Source organism: Acinonyx jubatus, chromosome B3 (genome assembly GCF_027475565.1).
Source record: "Acinonyx jubatus isolate Ajub_Pintada_27869175 chromosome B3, VMU_Ajub_asm_v1.0, whole genome shotgun sequence".
Taxonomy (NCBI): domain Eukaryota; kingdom Metazoa; phylum Chordata; class Mammalia; order Carnivora; family Felidae; genus Acinonyx; species Acinonyx jubatus.
This window is the reverse complement of record NC_069386.1, coordinates 100250344-100267487: the sequence shown is the minus strand read 5'-3', so window position 1 is coordinate 100267487 and position 17144 is coordinate 100250344. Positions and strand designations below refer to the sequence as shown.

The 17144-nt window shown below is 38.5% G+C and overlaps 1 protein-coding gene and 1 long non-coding RNA gene across 3 annotated transcripts in view; one reads left to right on the top strand and one right to left on the bottom strand.

Moving 5' to 3' along the window:
• Positions 1 to 3045, top strand: part of WDHD1 (WD repeat and HMG-box DNA binding protein 1) — a 65509-nt gene extending 62464 nt beyond the window's left edge. For both annotated transcript variants that reach the window (XM_015082542.3, XM_053224471.1), the window contains one exon: positions 2238 to 3045. In XM_015082542.3, the coding sequence (XP_014938028.1) occupies positions 2238 to 2438 (201 nt within the window). In that variant the 3' untranslated portion in view covers positions 2439 to 3045. The remainder of the gene's footprint in view (positions 1 to 2237) is intronic.
• Positions 1 to 17144, bottom strand: part of LOC128316039 (uncharacterized) — a 60735-nt gene that overhangs the window by 18661 nt on the left and 24930 nt on the right. The window lies entirely within an intron of this gene.

Below are 17144 nucleotides of genomic sequence, written 5' to 3'. Positions count from 1 at the left end.
TGACTAAGTCACCCAGGTGCCCCCTAGGTCTTAAAAATTCTTATAGAGAATGCCTTTTTCTGTTCTGGAAATTGCATATATTCTGGTAAACTCTTGGTGGAGAGGAGATTAAATAACTGAAATGTTAGTTCTAAACATATGGATGTGTAATAGTTATTAGTGCTAATGGTTAAATTTGGGACATATGTACTGTTTATATCTGTATAAGTTCCTGCATGTTGTAAGTTAGGAGGATACCCCAAGAAAAAGTACATTACTTACAAATCAAAAGCAAATAAAATTAAGAAGTAAAAATGAAATTAAATGTACATGTTTGGACTACTACCTTAGGGTACTTGGGATTCTCTCTCTCTGCGCCTTCCCTGCTTGCACTCACTCTCTTTACCTCTCTCTCAAAATAAATAAATAAACTTAAAAAATTTCTTTAAAAAGCAGAATTTTTTAAAATGCTATTTACTTCCACATTGAATATAAAATGAGAATACTGGGGTACCTGGTTGGCTCAGTCGATAGAGCATGTGTCTCTTAATCTCAGGGTTGTGAGTTCAAGGCCCACATTGAGCATAGAGCTTACTTTAAAAAACAAAAAAACAAAAACAAAGTCAAAGTGAGAGTACTGCTTTTTGGGCAGTGGAAGACCTGGTGTTCTGTTCTAGCCTTTCATGTGGAAATTAGGACAGGTGGCTGGTACCTTATTGCCCCTTGTGTAAATTTCTGCCTTATGAGGGAGGGCTAGGAGCAGCTTTCTGTTGCAAGGGGAAGGAATGTGTGTGGTATATCAATTAAATCCTCAGATATCATTTCCCCAGGGATGCAGTATGCGGCATGGGCATGCAGTATTCACCTGGTGAAATAGATACTTGCCTTGATAAACTGAATTTTAAGAATAGAGCTATTACAAAATGAGGAAGCTAGAAACTGGTCCAGCCACCTCAAGCCTATTTAGAATCTCATTGGCAACTTTGTATTTCTCATTTTTTGTAAGACTTTATAAAAGGATAATAAAGAATTAGATAAATGGTATCTAAATGATCTTATGCAGTAAAAAATGTGATTGTGTTTTTGAATACTTGAAAATGTAATCAGTATTTTTAAGTTAAACCTTAATCCAGTCTGTTAATGTGAGAAATTCTACAGCTCCAAAGGGTCTCTTTTCTATAGTAAATAAATGGAAAGGAAATAAAGTGAAAGAAGGAGGAACTATTACATATTAAAATAGATTTAAGTGACTCAGTCAGTTGAGCGTCCAATATTTATCTTGGCTCAGGTCATGATCCCAGGGTTGTAAGATCGAGCCCTGCATTGGGATTGAGATTCCGTGTCTCTCCCTCTGCCCCTCTCCCCACCTCATGCACACGCTCTTGCTCTCTCTCTCTCTCATTAAAAAAAAAAAAAAAAAGATTTAGGAGACAGATGGAAATGACTGAACTTTTTAAGGTTCTTGTGCTTATTGAATAAAGCCAGCCCCAAAAGAGTATCTGAAATGTCATTCCTGAAGTGACAGAGTGATAGGGATGAAGAACAGAGAACTAATTACCAGGAGTTGGGGCCTGGATGAGAAATGTAGTTTGGAGGAACAACATGAGGGATCCTTGTGGTGATGGTACTGTTTTGTATCTTGAATGTGGAGCCTACATGGGAATTAAATATGCATACACACATACACACAAATGAGTAGAAGTAAAAATGGGAGGATTGTATTGATGTCAGTACTCTGGTTGTGATATATTAGCTTTGGAAGATGCTATGATTGGGGGAAACTGGGAAAAGAGTACACGAGATCCTTCTGTATTATTTCCTACAACTGCATATGAAAAATCTCAAAATAAAAAGTTTCATTTTTAAAAAAAGTACCTGCAGTTATATATTTTGCACTTAATATGGTTAAATATAAGCAGAGTTTAGGTTGAAATATTACAGAGGTAGACATAAATTTTTTAACCTGCTCTGCAATTAACAAGACATTTGTTAACAATGAGAATCCTTAATGATTAGCTTAACAATTCAAGTACTAATTATGCTTTTTTTTAATTAAAAAGAATTTTTTTTAATGTTTATTTTTGAGAGAGAGACAGAGCATGAGGTGGTGGAGACTGAGCCACCCAGATGCCCCTGCTTTTTTTTTTTTTAATGCTGCTTTTTATATACAGGATTGTTACCTAAAAAAGTGAGGAAATCATTTCCTTCCTAGTTCTTTGTTATTGCCTAAAAATCTTTTCTCCCATATTTTTACAAAGGCATGGGCTACCAAGGCCAAAGGAGGTACTACAAATGATGGAGCTGAAGCAAAGAAGCGAAAACGTGTGATTGATGAAAGTCATGAAACTGAAAACCAGAAAGAAAAAGCAAAGGAGAATCTGAATTTGCCAAAAAAGCAAAAACCTTTAGATCTTTCTACGAATCAGAAACTATCAGCTTTTGCATTTAAGCAGGAATAGACAGAGTTAAGGAAATGACCTTAGGGAAGTAATAGATTTTTTACTCATCATTGATGAATCTGGACTTAAAAAAAATGTTATCTTTAGAAAATTCGTTACATATTTTTAAAAGAGTTTAATGACAACTTTTTGTCTTTATTAAGGTAATATAGTAACAGGGAGTGTGTAAAAACTTTCATGCCTACAGATTGCTCTGCCCCCAAATAGAAGGCCATTCAGAAGCATTATGATTGTAGGCCCTGACTTGAAGCCACTGGCATGTCACAGTGGAAGCCAGTTTGATTTTGTTTCTTACCTTCAAAATCATCAAAGCCAAGGTCTTTAAAACCTCTGAACATTGAAGTACCTTCAAGGGGTTTCCTCATTTGGTTTGTGTCATATACTGGGAAGTACTACAGAAATCCTCTTCCAGGTGTGTTACCGTAGACTGTTTCTCTATGTCTATATTGGACTGGGGACCGTGTTTTTTAATATGGGCCCTCAACATGTAAATAATTTTGTAGGTGTGATTTTTTTCATTTGTTTGTTTTGGAAATTTCTTCATGTATGGCTTTCAGTTGTCTTTGTATAGTCTGGTTTTTAAAAAAATAAGACTTTCACATTTCCAGATTTAGTTTGCTGTGGTCTTTTTTTTTTTAATGTTTATTATTTTTGAGAGAGAGACAGAGTGTGAGCAAGGGAGGGAGGGCAGAGAGAGATATAGGGAGGCACAGAATCTGAAATAGGCTCCTGGCTCTCCGCTGTCAGCGCAGAGCCTGATGCCGGGCTTGAACTCACAAACCGTGAGACCATGACCTGAGCCAAAGTCAGAGCCTTAACCTACTGAGCCACCCAGGCACCCCATAGTTTGCTGTGGTCTTATCATTTTTCCATGAAATGAAAATGTTTCTAGAAAACATAGTTTACATTTATTACCATAATTTCTACCATCACCCCCATCCTGCTACACATCATAACACACAGAAGAGAAGATGGAGGACAGTTTTGAAAGTTTTTCATCCCGGGGCATAATGTGCCCCTGGTAAGATCCTCTGATTATCAACATCAGCAGTATTTTCCTGAGCAAGTCTTCGAAGCCTTGATATGAGAGTAAAGAGGGAAAGTGTTTAACTCCTTTTATTTTGAACAAATAAGATTTAAATATTTCATACATTTTTTGTTATTATTCTAGGCAGAGCTTAATGCAAATGCAGCCACTTAATGAGGGCAGAATACAGGGGTGGGCTTGGCAGTCAGGGGCAGGTTGTAGTAAAATAAAATCAGGTGGCTCAGGATGAGAATGGTTTTATATGTTGGAAGGAATATAATATGTTGAAAATTGAGATATGTAGAAGCCAAAGATACTCCTTATCTCACAATGACCAGGGTTAGGAAGGAATACATTTCTGTTTTAATTAGTGGCTGGTATAGAGAGATATTATAGCACAGTGGTTAGGAGCACAGATTTCAAAGCCAAACTACTTGGGTCTGAAGACCCACTATGGTATGTACCAGCTGAATGAACCTTGGGCAAATTTCTAGCCTTTGACCACTCATCTGTAAAATGGTTTTAATAATTTTACTTCATAGCATTGTTAATGAGAATTAAATGAGATAAAAGCACTTAATTCCTGGTACATAGTAATGTTTTCTATAAATGTCAGCTATTTTTTTTTTTTAATGTTTATTTATTATAGAGAAACACAGAGCAAGAGCATGGGAGGGGCAGAGAGAGGGGGAGACACAGAATCTGAATCAGGCTCCAGGCTCCTGTCAGCACAGAGCCCGACGCGGGGCTCGAACTCACAAATCACGTGACAAATCACGATACCATGACCTGAGCCAAAGTTGGACGCCCAACCGACTGAGCCACCCAGGCGCCCCAAATGTCAGCCATTCTTAATCATGCTATTGACTATTTCATCTTGCTTTATCTTTGGGTTTCATTGTGAATACTGTATGAATTTTTATTTCAAGATCCTGAAGTAAAAGTTTATTTATAATGCTTTGGAAAGGGTGTTAGTAGACATGTATTGTTATTTCCTCAACTTGCTTATTGTACATAGGATATAATCCTTCAGTGTTATATTGTAGATCTATAGGAACCTGATAATACCACGGATTTGCAAAAAGTGTTTTTAGTCCCCTAGTTTTATTTGGTTGAAGGAGCATTTTTGTATATGCCATAGCAAGCACAGGAACATTTTTGTATTGACTTGGTTTAACTCGTAAATCAGAACTTTGAAACCAAGACCTTATCCTTATTCCTTTGCTGTATATGATTAAACCCTAAAAAAAAAAAAAAAAAAAAAAAAAAAACTGCTTTTCCAGAGAATTAGTGCTTAATGGTGGGAAAGTGGAAACAGAAATAAATGAATATATTAGCCACCATCATGATGTCAGTAATATTGCCTATTCTGAGCTTTTTCTGTGCTGTTGAATATTGCCATTTGCTTAATTTCATTCACTGGTAGTAAAGACTTTTCAAAAAGGAGGTAATTTTAATACTTCACAGTCATCAAAAGGGCATCATCTGATTATTCCAGAGAGCAAGTTAGTGAGCACTGAGTTAGGCCTGCCAACTCCGGGGGCTGTGGTACTCTACAGCCTCTCCGGTCGGTGCAGCAGCCTGTGGTGAGCCACTAGCATTAACATGGAACAGATCCCTGGAGACAAAAGGATGAGATCCATCCATGTAGAAAGTATCTTCATCAGTGACTGGTTGTCTTATGGGCCTTTGTTGTCCTCCAACTGCTTTATTATAGAAGTATATAATTTTCTCCCATTTTTATTTTGGAAAATTTCAAGTAGTATAGTGAACATACATACACCCTTTATCTAGATCGACTTATTGTTGACATTTTGCTATACATGCTTTATAAATAGTGTTTTTCTCAAGTCATTTGAAATATGCATCATGACATTTTACCCCTCAGTACCTCAACATGTGTCCCTTAAAAAGAGACATACTTCTACATAACCACAATATCATTATTATGCCACAGAAATTTAAGAGAAGAATATTATTGCCTAATATTCGTATTAAAATTTCATATTAAAATTTCCCCCAGGGGCGCCTGGGTGGCTTGGTCGGTTAAGTGTCCGACTTCGGCTCAGGTCATGATCTCACGGTCCGTGAGTTCAAGCCCCGCGTCGGGCTCTGTGCTGACAGCTCAGAGCCTGGAGCCTATTTCAGATTCTGTGTCTCCCTCTCTCTCTGCCCCTCCCCTGTTCATGCTCTGTCTCTCTCTGTCTCAAAAATAAATAAACGTTTAAAAAAAAAATAATAAAAGAAATAAATAAAATTTCCCCCAAAGTACCATTTAGCCTCCCCCGCCCCAATCTAGGATCAATCAAGAAACCTACATTAAAAAATAAAATAGTCCTGCATCACATTTAATTAGAAATAATACTTTTTTAGTTGAAGTACAGCTGACATAGTATTATATTAGTTTCAGGTGTATAATATAGCAATTATACATATGTACACATTACTATAAAAGTACATATTAAATACAGGAAGAATGAGGAAAAACATCATCCCCAATCCTAATACCCAGAGATAACCCCTTAACATTTTGATATATGTCATTAGGCTTTTTTCTGTGCATGTGCTTTTCTTTCACATAGATCCCAAGAAGTGTTTAAAAAAAAAAAAAAAAAGAAAAAAACTTAAGCCTAAAATTTTAAGTGTGGCCTTTTGCTGGAATGGACTAATGGTTGATACCAATTTCTCCCTTCTCTGGGACTGTATCATAAGAGGCAAAAAGTGATGGAATTGAAAATAAACATAATGGAATCAGCCAAAAGTTGGTTCTTTGAAAGACGCAAGTTAGAAAAATACTTGGCAAGATTAATCATGACGAAAAGCACAGATAAGTGATACTAGGAATGAAGAGGAATTTATTAACTACAGATGGTACAGATTTTTCATAGGCCTATCACAATCAGTTTTATTTGTCAATTGGCTTAGCCACAGTTGCCAGTTATTCAATGAAACACTAACCTATGTTAGTATATTAGTATAACTTATGAAAGTATATTATAGATTATATTAAATTCCATAATCTGGTGACTTGAAGTAAGATGATCCAAGATAATATGGGCGGGCTTGATTCAATCATTTGAAAGACTAAAAAGCAGAACTGAGGCTTTCCTGAGGGAGAAGTTACACCTGTAGACAGCAGTTTCGGCTCAAGCCAGATTTCTTGCCTGCCCTTCTTGGAGGTCTACCCTGTGGATCTGGGGTTTCACACTTTGTCTTCCAGCCTCCACAATGTGTGAATGAATTCCTTGCAATAAATCTTTTAATTTCTCCTGCTGCTTCTATTTCTCTGGTTGAACACTGACTAATTCAAGACTATTCTAAATAACTTTATGACAATAAATTGGAAAATTTTGATGAAATGAATACCTACAAAAGCGGAGCTTATTAAAACTGACTCAAGACATCAAAAGTCTAAAATACTTAGGAATAAATTTAACAAATAAGTGCAAAACTTATACTCTAACCTACAAAACATTGTTGAAAGACATAAGAGAAGACCTAAGTAAATGCAAAGACCTCCTGTGTTTATGGGCCAAAAGATTTAACATTGGATTATTAAAATAGCAATACTCCCAAAATGATCTACAGATTCAATGCTTTCCTTATCAAAATTCCAGCTGGCTTTTTTTGCAGAAAATGACCAGCTAATCCTAAAATTCATATGGAAATTCAAGGAGCCCAAAATAGCCAAAATAATTTTGGAAAGAAAAAAAAAAAAAGAGGATTCACACTTCACAATTTCAAAACAATACAAAGCTACAACATGGCATAAGAATAGACCTATAGATCAATGCAATGGAATTGAGGGTCTAGAAAATAAACTCTCACATTTATAGTCAATTGATTTTTTACAAGATTGCCAGGACAATTCAATGGGAAAAGGATAGTCTTTTCCATAAATGATGCTAGGACAATTGGATGAAATTGAAAAGAATGAAATTGAACCCCTATTTCACACTGTATAAAAAAATTAATTCCAGGGGCACCTGGGTGGCTCAGTCAGTTGAGCGTCTAACTTCGGCTTGGGTCATGACCCTGTGGTTTGTGGGTTCAGGCCCTGTGTCAGGCTCTCTGTCAGCTCGAAGCCCAGTCCAGATACTCTGTCCCCCTTTCTCTGTCCTCTCTCACTTGCTTTCTCTCTTAAAGATAAATAACCATTAAAAAGAATTAATTCCAGGGCACCTGAGTGGCTCAACTGGTTCAGCATCCAACTCTGGTTTTCAGCCCAGGTCATGATCTCATGGTTGTGAGATCGAGCCCCACGTCAGGCTGAGCATGGAACTTGCTTGGGATTCTCTCTCTCCCCCTCTCTCTGCCCCTCCCTGCCTCTCAAAATACATAAACTTAAAACATTTAATTCCAAATGGATCAAGACCTAAATGTAAGAGCTAAAAATTATAAAATTCTTAGAAGGAAACAAGTGTAAATCTTTGTGACCTTGGATTAAACAATGATTTCTTAGATATAAACCAGGAACACAAGCAACAACAGAAATATGTGGGGGGGGGGAGGGTGAAATGGGTGATGGGGATTAAGCAGTGCACTTGGGATGAGCAGTGGATGATGTGTGGAAGTGTTGAATCACTATATTGTACACCTGAAACTAATATAACACTGTATGTTAACTAACTGGAATTTGAATATAAGGAAACAAGCAAACAAAAATAGACGAAGGCAACATCATCAAAATTAAAAACTGCTTCAAAAACACTTATCAAGAACATGAAAAAAGCCACAGAATGGGAAATTTTTTTTGCAAATCATATCTGCTAAGGGACTTGCATCTACAATACATAAACAACTCTGGGATGTCTCAGTGACTTGGTTAAGCGTCTGACTTCTGCTCAGGTCATGATCTTCCAGTTCGTGGGTTCAAGCCCTGCGTCAGCTCTATGCTGACAGCTCAGAGCCTGGAACCTGCTTTAGACTCTGTTTCTCCCTTTCTCTCTGCCCCTCCCCAGTTCATGTGCGCTCTTTCTCTCTCAAATAAACATTTAAAAAAATGAGAATATGTAAACAACTCTTAAAACGCAATAATTAAAGGACAACCCAATTTAAAAATGGTCAAAGGACTCGAACAGACATTTCTCTAAAGACAGTACACAAATGGCCTATAACACATGAAAAGGTGCTCAATATCTTTTGCCATCAGGAAAATGAAAAAACTACAGAGAGATATCTCTTCACCCCCAACTAAGATGGCTATAATGAAAAAGATGTACAATAACAAGTGTTGGTGAGGAGGATGTGGGGAAATTGGAACCCTCAGATAGTGGAACACAGGAACATATAATGGTAGTTTGGCAGTTCAGTCAGCTGAGTGTTTGACTCTTGATTTAGGCTCAGGTCATGATCCCAGTGTTGTGGGATCAAGCCCCATGTCAGGCTCTGTGCTGAGCTTGGAGTCTCCTTGGGATTCTCTCTCTCTCTCTGCTCCACTCCTGCTCGCTCACTCTCTCTCAAATTATATTTTTAAAAAATTTTTTAATGTTTATTTATTTCTGAGAGAGAGACAGAGTGCGAGCAGGGGAGGGGCAGAGAGAGGGAGACAGAGAATCCAAGCAGGTTCCAGGCTCTGAGTTGTCAGCACAGAGCACAACACAGGGCTTGAACCCACAAACCGTGAGATCATGACCTGAGCCAAAGCCGGACACTTAACAGACTGAGCCACCCACACGCCCCTCTCTCTCTAAAATTATAAACAAACAAACAAACATAGAGCTATGACCCAGCATTTCCACAACTAGGTATAAGTCCCAAGAGTAATGAAAACATATGTCCACACAAAAACTTGTACATAAATGCTCAGAGCACTATTACTTACAACAGCCAAAAAGTAAAAACATCTCAAATGTCCATCAAGTGATGCATGGACAAACCAAAGGTGGTATATCCATACAATGAAAATTTTGGCAATAAAAAAAATGGAGTACTGCTACATGTTGCAACATGGATGAAACATGAAAATATTATAAGAAGCCAGTCACAAAAGACCATATACTATATGATTCCATTTATATGAAATGTGCAGAATAGGCACTTTCTCTCTATGGAGAGAAAGTGTTTGGGTGGTTGCCTAGGGTTGGGGACTAAGAGGAAAGGGTAAGTGGCTGCTAATGGTTGCAGGGTTTCTTTTTGGAGTGATGAAAATGTTCTGGAATTGGATAGTGGCAGTGTTTGTAAAACTCTGATTTACTAGAAACCACTGAATTGTATGCTTTTAAGTGGGTGACTGTATGGCATGTCTCTATGAAGTTGTTATTTTAAAAAAACTGATTTGAAGAAAAGAATATCTGAATAGTCTGTAACCAATTTTAGAAATTTAGGCTGTATTTGGGGTGCCTGGGTGGCTCAGTTGGTTTAGCATCCAAGTCTTGATTTCAGCTCAGGTCATGATCTCACTATTTGTGGGTTCAAGACCCATGTCGGGCTCTGTGCTGACAGTGTGGAACCTGCTTGGGATTCTCTCTCTCTCTCTCTCTCTCTCTCTGTGCCCTTCCCCTGCTTGCACATGCTTTCTCTCTCTCTCTCAAAATATTTAAAAATTCTTCTTATAAAGAAACTACCAGGCTAGATGAATTTAGAAACAAGTTCTATCGACAGTCAAGCAAAAATTCCAATCTTATAGAAATTATTGAATATAGCAGCTGTCATAATCTTAATATCAAAATCTGACAAAGTTAGTTCTAGAAGGCAAATCATAAACCAAATCTCACTGATGAACATGGATGAAAACTCCTAAAAATTTTAGTAGGCCGGATCCCATAGTGTATAAAAAAAGATACAATTTAGTTATCCTATTGACTTAATCCTAAGAATATAGCATTGATTTAACATTAGAAAGTTAGTTAAAGCTGATTAAAGGGCAAAAATTGCATAAAAGCATGTATCTTATTTACAGGGATTTGTGCCATTCTGGTTTTTTCTATCACTTTACGGAGTTAACTCTGTATGTCAGTGAACCACGTCACCCAAAGGCTCATAAACACAATAAAGTATTTTGATGAGGAGGATAATAAAATAAGTATAGAGTTAAACTACTAGAAAACTCATTAAGAAAGGAATAATGCTATTGTTCTTTTAATTATAAATTGTATTTCATTTAACAGATCTCTGTTTTCTGTTTTCTCCTGGTATATTTCTGTGTTGGAATTCATGTGTTTCTACTGTAACTGCATACTTGTTAGTCTCACTAAGAGACCCAGGTTTTCGAGGGCAGGAACCATGTTGGTAGATGGTTAGCATAGTCGACACAGTGCAAGCATTGGAGCCTGATAGGTTTAGGGTTTCTGTCCTGCCTCTACTTCCTCTACTGGCGCTACATGGCTCTGGGAACCACTTAACCTCTCTGACTTTCTTTTCCCTCTGGTCCTTGTAATAAAAATAACAGTAATTTTCTACTCAGACCTCCTTAGTTCCAGAAAACCTGCACAGGCCAGATCCCCAGAACAGACACCTGCCCCATACCACTTGCCTGCACTTCCCCAGGCCACAGCTGCACTTGAGATGCACAACTGCCCCCAATATTCAGGGACCCAGTCTCTCTCCCAGAAACATGGAATTTGGACACAGAAGCAGAATCAGTTAACCCGAGGAAGTGAGCTTCATAGTTACGTAGAAGTGAGTGCCATAACCACAGCAGAGGGAAACTAAGGTTGTGGGGAAGCAGAGAAATGAGTGGGCAGAAGACGCCCATCTAGTGAAAGTGGAAAAGTTGGGGGAAGATGTTAAAACAAACAGAAAAATTGCCATGTCCACATTATCTCAGCTGCTTTTGTGGCTCTGATAACAAAAACCCTAGAGAAAGAAGGATGAAGAGCTGGCACTTTAATTTTTAAAGAAGAGTGTGAAGCAGATTAATGGCAAATAAAAAGTTTTGTCTAGGGTTGGAACCTGCCCCCACCCCCAAGAGTGTTCCTTGATGAAGACAGCTGGATTGGAATTGATATAAATGGTTTTTCTAAAGAGGGAGGAGTATCAGTGTGGTTCAATGAGATAGAGACTCTTCATGACATCATTTCTCCCTCAAATTAAACACTATATCAGCTGATTAAAAATAGTTACTGGGTGTATCTAGAATATATATGTAAAGAACTCTTAAACTCAGCATTAAAAATAAAACATACAGTCCAATCAGAAAATGAGCAAAAGACATAAATGCACTTCACTAAGAGGATATACAGATGGCAAATAAACACATGAAAAGATGTGCAATATCATTAGCCATTAGAGAAATTCAAATTAAGACTACGAGATACACTACACACATATCAGAGCAGCTAAAATGCACAATATTGACAATACCAAATGTAGGTGAGGATGCAGAGAAACGGGCTCACTCATATTGCTGTGGGAATGTAAAATGGTACCACCACTCTAGAAAATAATTTGGCAATTTCTTTCAAAACTAAAATGAACTTACTATATGACCAGCAATTGCCCTCTTAGGCACTTTACCCAGAGAAATGAAAATTTACTTCACACGGGAACTTGTACATCTCTGTTCATAGCAGCTTTATTCTTAATAGCCTCACACTAGAAACCACCCAAATGTCCCTCAATGGCTAACTGGTAAAACAAACTATGGTACGTTCATCCCATGGTACACAATTCAGCAACAAAAAGGAATCAAATATTGATACATACAACAGTTTGTATTAATCTCAAAGAAATCATGCTAAGAAAAGCCAGCCTGAAAGGATATTTTGTTTCCATTGCACTATATGATTGCAGTTATATAATATTCATAAAATAATATACAGTTGGAGAACCGATGAGTGGTTGCTAGAGTTAAAGATGGGGAGGAGAGGGATATGGCTATACAGGAGTGACAAGAGCAAGTCCTGTGGTGATGGTACAGCTGAGTATCTTGATCACGGGGGTGGTTTCACAAGGCTTTACATGTGTTAAAGTTGCATTGAGTTATACACACACACACATACACAAATATATCTGTACTGGTAAAATCTGAATAAATTGCATGAATTGTTCCAATGTCAACTTCTTGGTTTTGATACTCTACTATAGTTGTTTAAGGAGTTAACATTGGAGGAAGCTGGGGGGAAAGAGCTGACAATATCCTACGATTGACAATGACATTTGTAGCTAATGGGAAAAAATTTATATTCCTGACTCCCAATAGGGTTGTAAGCCCTTCAAAACCAGGCCTGTTCTGTGTATCTTCAGAGCCTGGCACAGTGCCTCTCCTAAACAGTATGTTTTCCTCATTGACACTGATAAAGGATTCTGAGCCCACAACTGGGTAATCTGAGTAATCTTTGTCAATATACCAAGAACAATATTTATTACCATTTTATTTTTATTTATTTTTTTAATGTTTATTTTTGAGAGAGAGAAAGAGAGAGAGAGAGACAGCGTGAGTGGGGGAAGGGCAGAGAGAGAGGGAGACAGAATCCAAAGCAGACTCCAGGCTCCAGGCTGTCAGCACAGAGCCCAACGCGGGGCTCGAACCCATAAACCACAAGATCATGACCTGAGCCGAAGCCAGACACTCAACCGGCTGAGCCACCCAGGTGCCCCATTACCATTTTAAAGTCATCTTATGATTAATTTGTAGAAATATACAAGGATAGTAAGAAAAAAAACTTTATTAGAAAAGTTAACAAGAATTTATACATAACAGGGGCACCTGGGTGGCTCAGTCAGTTAAGCGTCCTACTTCAGCTCAGGTCATGATCTCGCAGTTCTTGGGTTCAAGTCCTGCATTGGGCTCTGTGCTGACAGCTCAGAGCCTGGAGTCTGCTTCAGATTCTATGACTCCCTCTCTCTCTGCTGCTTCTCCACTCACACTCTGTCTCTGCTGTCAAAAAATAAGTGAACATTAAAAAAAATTTTTTTTAATTGAAAAAAAAAGAATTTATACACAACAAACCACTCAAATACTGGTGTACAAACAATAAGAGAGATATAAAGAATACTATCATACATCCTTTTAGCAAAACGAGATAGTCCAGGTTCTTGTCACAAAATATTGTATAATAATAACATGCTTCTTGTCGAATGAATGATTAACTGGATGAAAATACCATATTTCCTTCTCTGTCCTTAGAAATATATAGGTCATTTATTGATTTTTGAGTTTGGGAAAATTCATCTGAAACATCATTATCTGAAAACTCAGCTGAGATTTCATTTATCTGATCAATTCCACCATCATTAGAGTCTAGAGTGCTGCTATCTGTGTCTTTGCATTTATCTTCTGATTCATCTAATAATTTTGAAACATTTCCTCTTGTCAATTCCTTTTCCTTTGCTACTATGGATGGAAAATGAAAAATTCTGAAATCTCAACTTGTTCTGTGAAATGTTAAAGCAAACTATAAAATGGTTCCTCCAGTCTTCTTTTATTCCTTCTTGAAAACTGATCCAATACTTTGGGCAATGCAGTAAGAAAACCGAAGGATAGGGGCACCTGGGTGGCTCAGTGGCTTAGTTGTCCAACACATGATCTTGGCTCAGGTCACGATCTCAGTTTGTGAGATCAAGCCCTCAGACGGGCTCTGTACTGACAGCGCATGTTTGGGATTCTCTCTCTCTCTCTCTCTCTCTCTCTCTCTCTCTCTCTGCTCCTCCCCCATTTGTGGCGCACGCACACACATTCTCTCAAATAAATAAACATTAAAAAAAAAAGAAAACTGAAGGATAACATTACAATGGTATCAGCCTTTTAGGTGAATCTATCATTTTTCCCTTTTCTTAAAATTTAATTGCTTTTTAAAATATAGTGAGGGGGCGCCTGGGTGGCTCAGTGGGTTAAGTGTCCAATTCTTGATTCAGCTCAGGTCGTGATCTCACGGTTCGTGGGTTCGAGCCCTGCATCTGGCTCTGTGCTGGCAATGCAGAGCCTGCTTGGGATTCTCTGTCTTCCTCTCTCTCTGCCCCTCTCCTGCTTATGCATGGGCTCTCTCTCTCTCTCTCTCTCAAAATAAATAAACTTCTAAAAAAATATAGCTAAGAAAAATTGAAGAGTATGAGAAAGAATTCCCTAAATGATGAAATGGCAAAACATAAAGAAAAATCAGGTCAATAAGATCCCCTAACGTAACTTAAATTTACAAAAGTGTCAGTGAACCCATATGGTAATCACCAAAACAGAATGAGTTTTATTCTGTTTCTTTTTAAATTAAATTTCTCTTTGTTCTTTGGAAGACCCCTAAGAAAGAATTAAAGTCATGGAATATTACTTCTTACAAATAGAACTGCGCTAAAAAGAAAATAAAAATTAATACAAGGTCCAACTGAGCCTGATGGCATCCCACAGGTTAATGACGAATTGTCGCTAATGTGTTTGGGATAGCAGAGACAGACACTGTTGATTGCCCACCTAACAGTCATCCCCCTCTTTTTACTTAGCTTAATGGAACCCTCATTTTGTTTTGTAATGGCAACAGGGTAACTGATACAAGCCATTCTTCTTTACTGGTCATTGGGTAGTTGGTCTGAGGGTGTTCTGGCCGATGAAATAAGAAGAAATCTGAGGTGGGGGAGAGGGGCGTGTTCCTAGAAAGCTTTCCTTGCTGACAAAGAACAAGTCCTCCCTTTTCCTGCTGTGTTTGAACACATTAATGTTTGGAGCTACAGCGGCCATCTGTATCAGGGTGGAGACACTAACAACATGCTAAGAATGACGAAGGAGAAAGTTGGGAAGAGCCTGAGTCATTGATGACATAGTGAGTCCCTGAGCCATGCCTACAGTGCCATCTCCAGACTTGTGGTTAAGTGAAACAATAAGTGTCTGCACTGTGTAAGCCCGTGGTTCTCAACCTTGGCTGTACATGAGACTCACCCTCAATGCCTAGGTCACATCCCAGACCAATGAGATCAGACCTTGCCCGGTGGAAGCCAGGTTTCCCAGGTAATTCCAATGTGCAGCTAATTTTGAAAGACACTACTTCAAGCTACTTTAGTAGGGTATTCAGTTTCTGGCAGGAAAAAAAAAAAATCTACGTGGTACAGTTTCTGATTGAAAACATCTATTTTCAGCCAGATAAAACTCAGATCCCCAAAATGGTGAAAAGATCAGAACCAGTTTGTTTTCTCATCAGCTTTGGTTCATCCATCTGTGAAACATTCATAACATTGCAGTTAATTTCCACAAATACTTGGATGACGGGCTGGGACAAATGTACAGTCGCAGTAGTGATGCTAAAAATAAAAATACACCCAGAACAACAAAGAAACATGGTTTTGCATGTCTCTGCTAAGCTGTTCCATTCCCTTTGTTTTTATTGTAATTTCTGGCAGAATGGTGGCCACCAGTCTTACAGGCAGCAGAGTCTCTCAGTTTTCCAGGTGTAAAGTAATCAACCAGAGGGCATCAGGAGACTCCTGCGTGAGAAATTGTTCCACTAAGATCATAAACATCTGTCATCCCCTCTCACATCTGTGCTCTCGTTGAGAGGATGGCTGAAAACCACAAGCAAGCAAACAAAACAAAAACAGCACATGGCAAAATTTTCTATTCCTCTAGTGTTTTAAGACCTATGTCTGAAGGCTGTCAAAATGCTGAATTACCAACCACACAACTTTTTTCCTTTGTCTCTAGAGATCCTATGAAATATGGAAAAGAAATGAAAATAAAAAGCAAATAAATTGGGGCGCCTGGGTGGCTCAGTCGGTTAAGCATCCGACTTTGGCTCAGGTCATGAATTTTACAGTTCCTGAGTTCCAGTCCCGCACCAGGCTCTGTGCTGACAGCTTGGAGCCTGGAGCCTGCTTCAGATTCTGTGTCTCCCTTGCTCTCTGCCCCTCCCCCACTCTCTCTTTCTCTCCCAAAAATAAATAAGCATTAAAACATTTTTTTAAAACAGTAAATAAATCTACAAAATCAATGGGTGCCTGGATGGCTCAGTTGGTTTAAGTATATGACTCGATTTTGGCTTGGGTCATGATCTCACAGTTCGTGAGTTTGAGGCCCAAGTCTGGCTCTGCCCTAACAGTGCAGAGCCTGCTTGAGATTCTCTCATACTCTCTCTCTCAAAATAAATAATAAACTTAAAAAGAATCAATGATGAAGTGAAAAGGGTGGGGAACATCCATGCATAATTGAATATATTTAGGAAGACAGAAAAGGGGGGGATGTCCAATGAAGCAAGTGCAAGAAACTATAGTCTAGACCCGTTCTTTTCTCAATCTGCCTAGGAGTCACTAAGAGATCTTGTTAAACTGCAGGTGACAAAGTTCCGCATCTCTAACAAGCTCCCAGGTGATGCCACTGAGACTGTTCTGGTTCGTGGACCACATGTTGAGGGAGGGAGAATACATAAGGAGAACACATAAGGAGAACAGAATACTGTTCAGGAGAGGCACAGCCTGCCCCATGGAACCTGAGAGAGGCAGGGATGAGACATGGGGCTGGAGCCAAGGAGATTAAGGGCAAGTCTGTATTTCAAGAGTTCAACACCCATTACCACAGGGGTCAGACGAGTAAAGGAAATAAATGGAAGAAAGCTGGGCTGCTGCACATTACTGCAGAATCAGAGTCCAGTTACCCAATCTGGTAATTTTTCAACAGAAGAGAGAAATCTAGAGTTTATGTGAATTCTACTGAATTTGTTTCATTCTTGGCAACCAATTGAAAGGAAAGGCTGCTCTAAAGAAAGTAAGCAAATTTTTATGGAGAACCAGAGCCAGCACATTCTGGCATTTAGGGGGTTCCT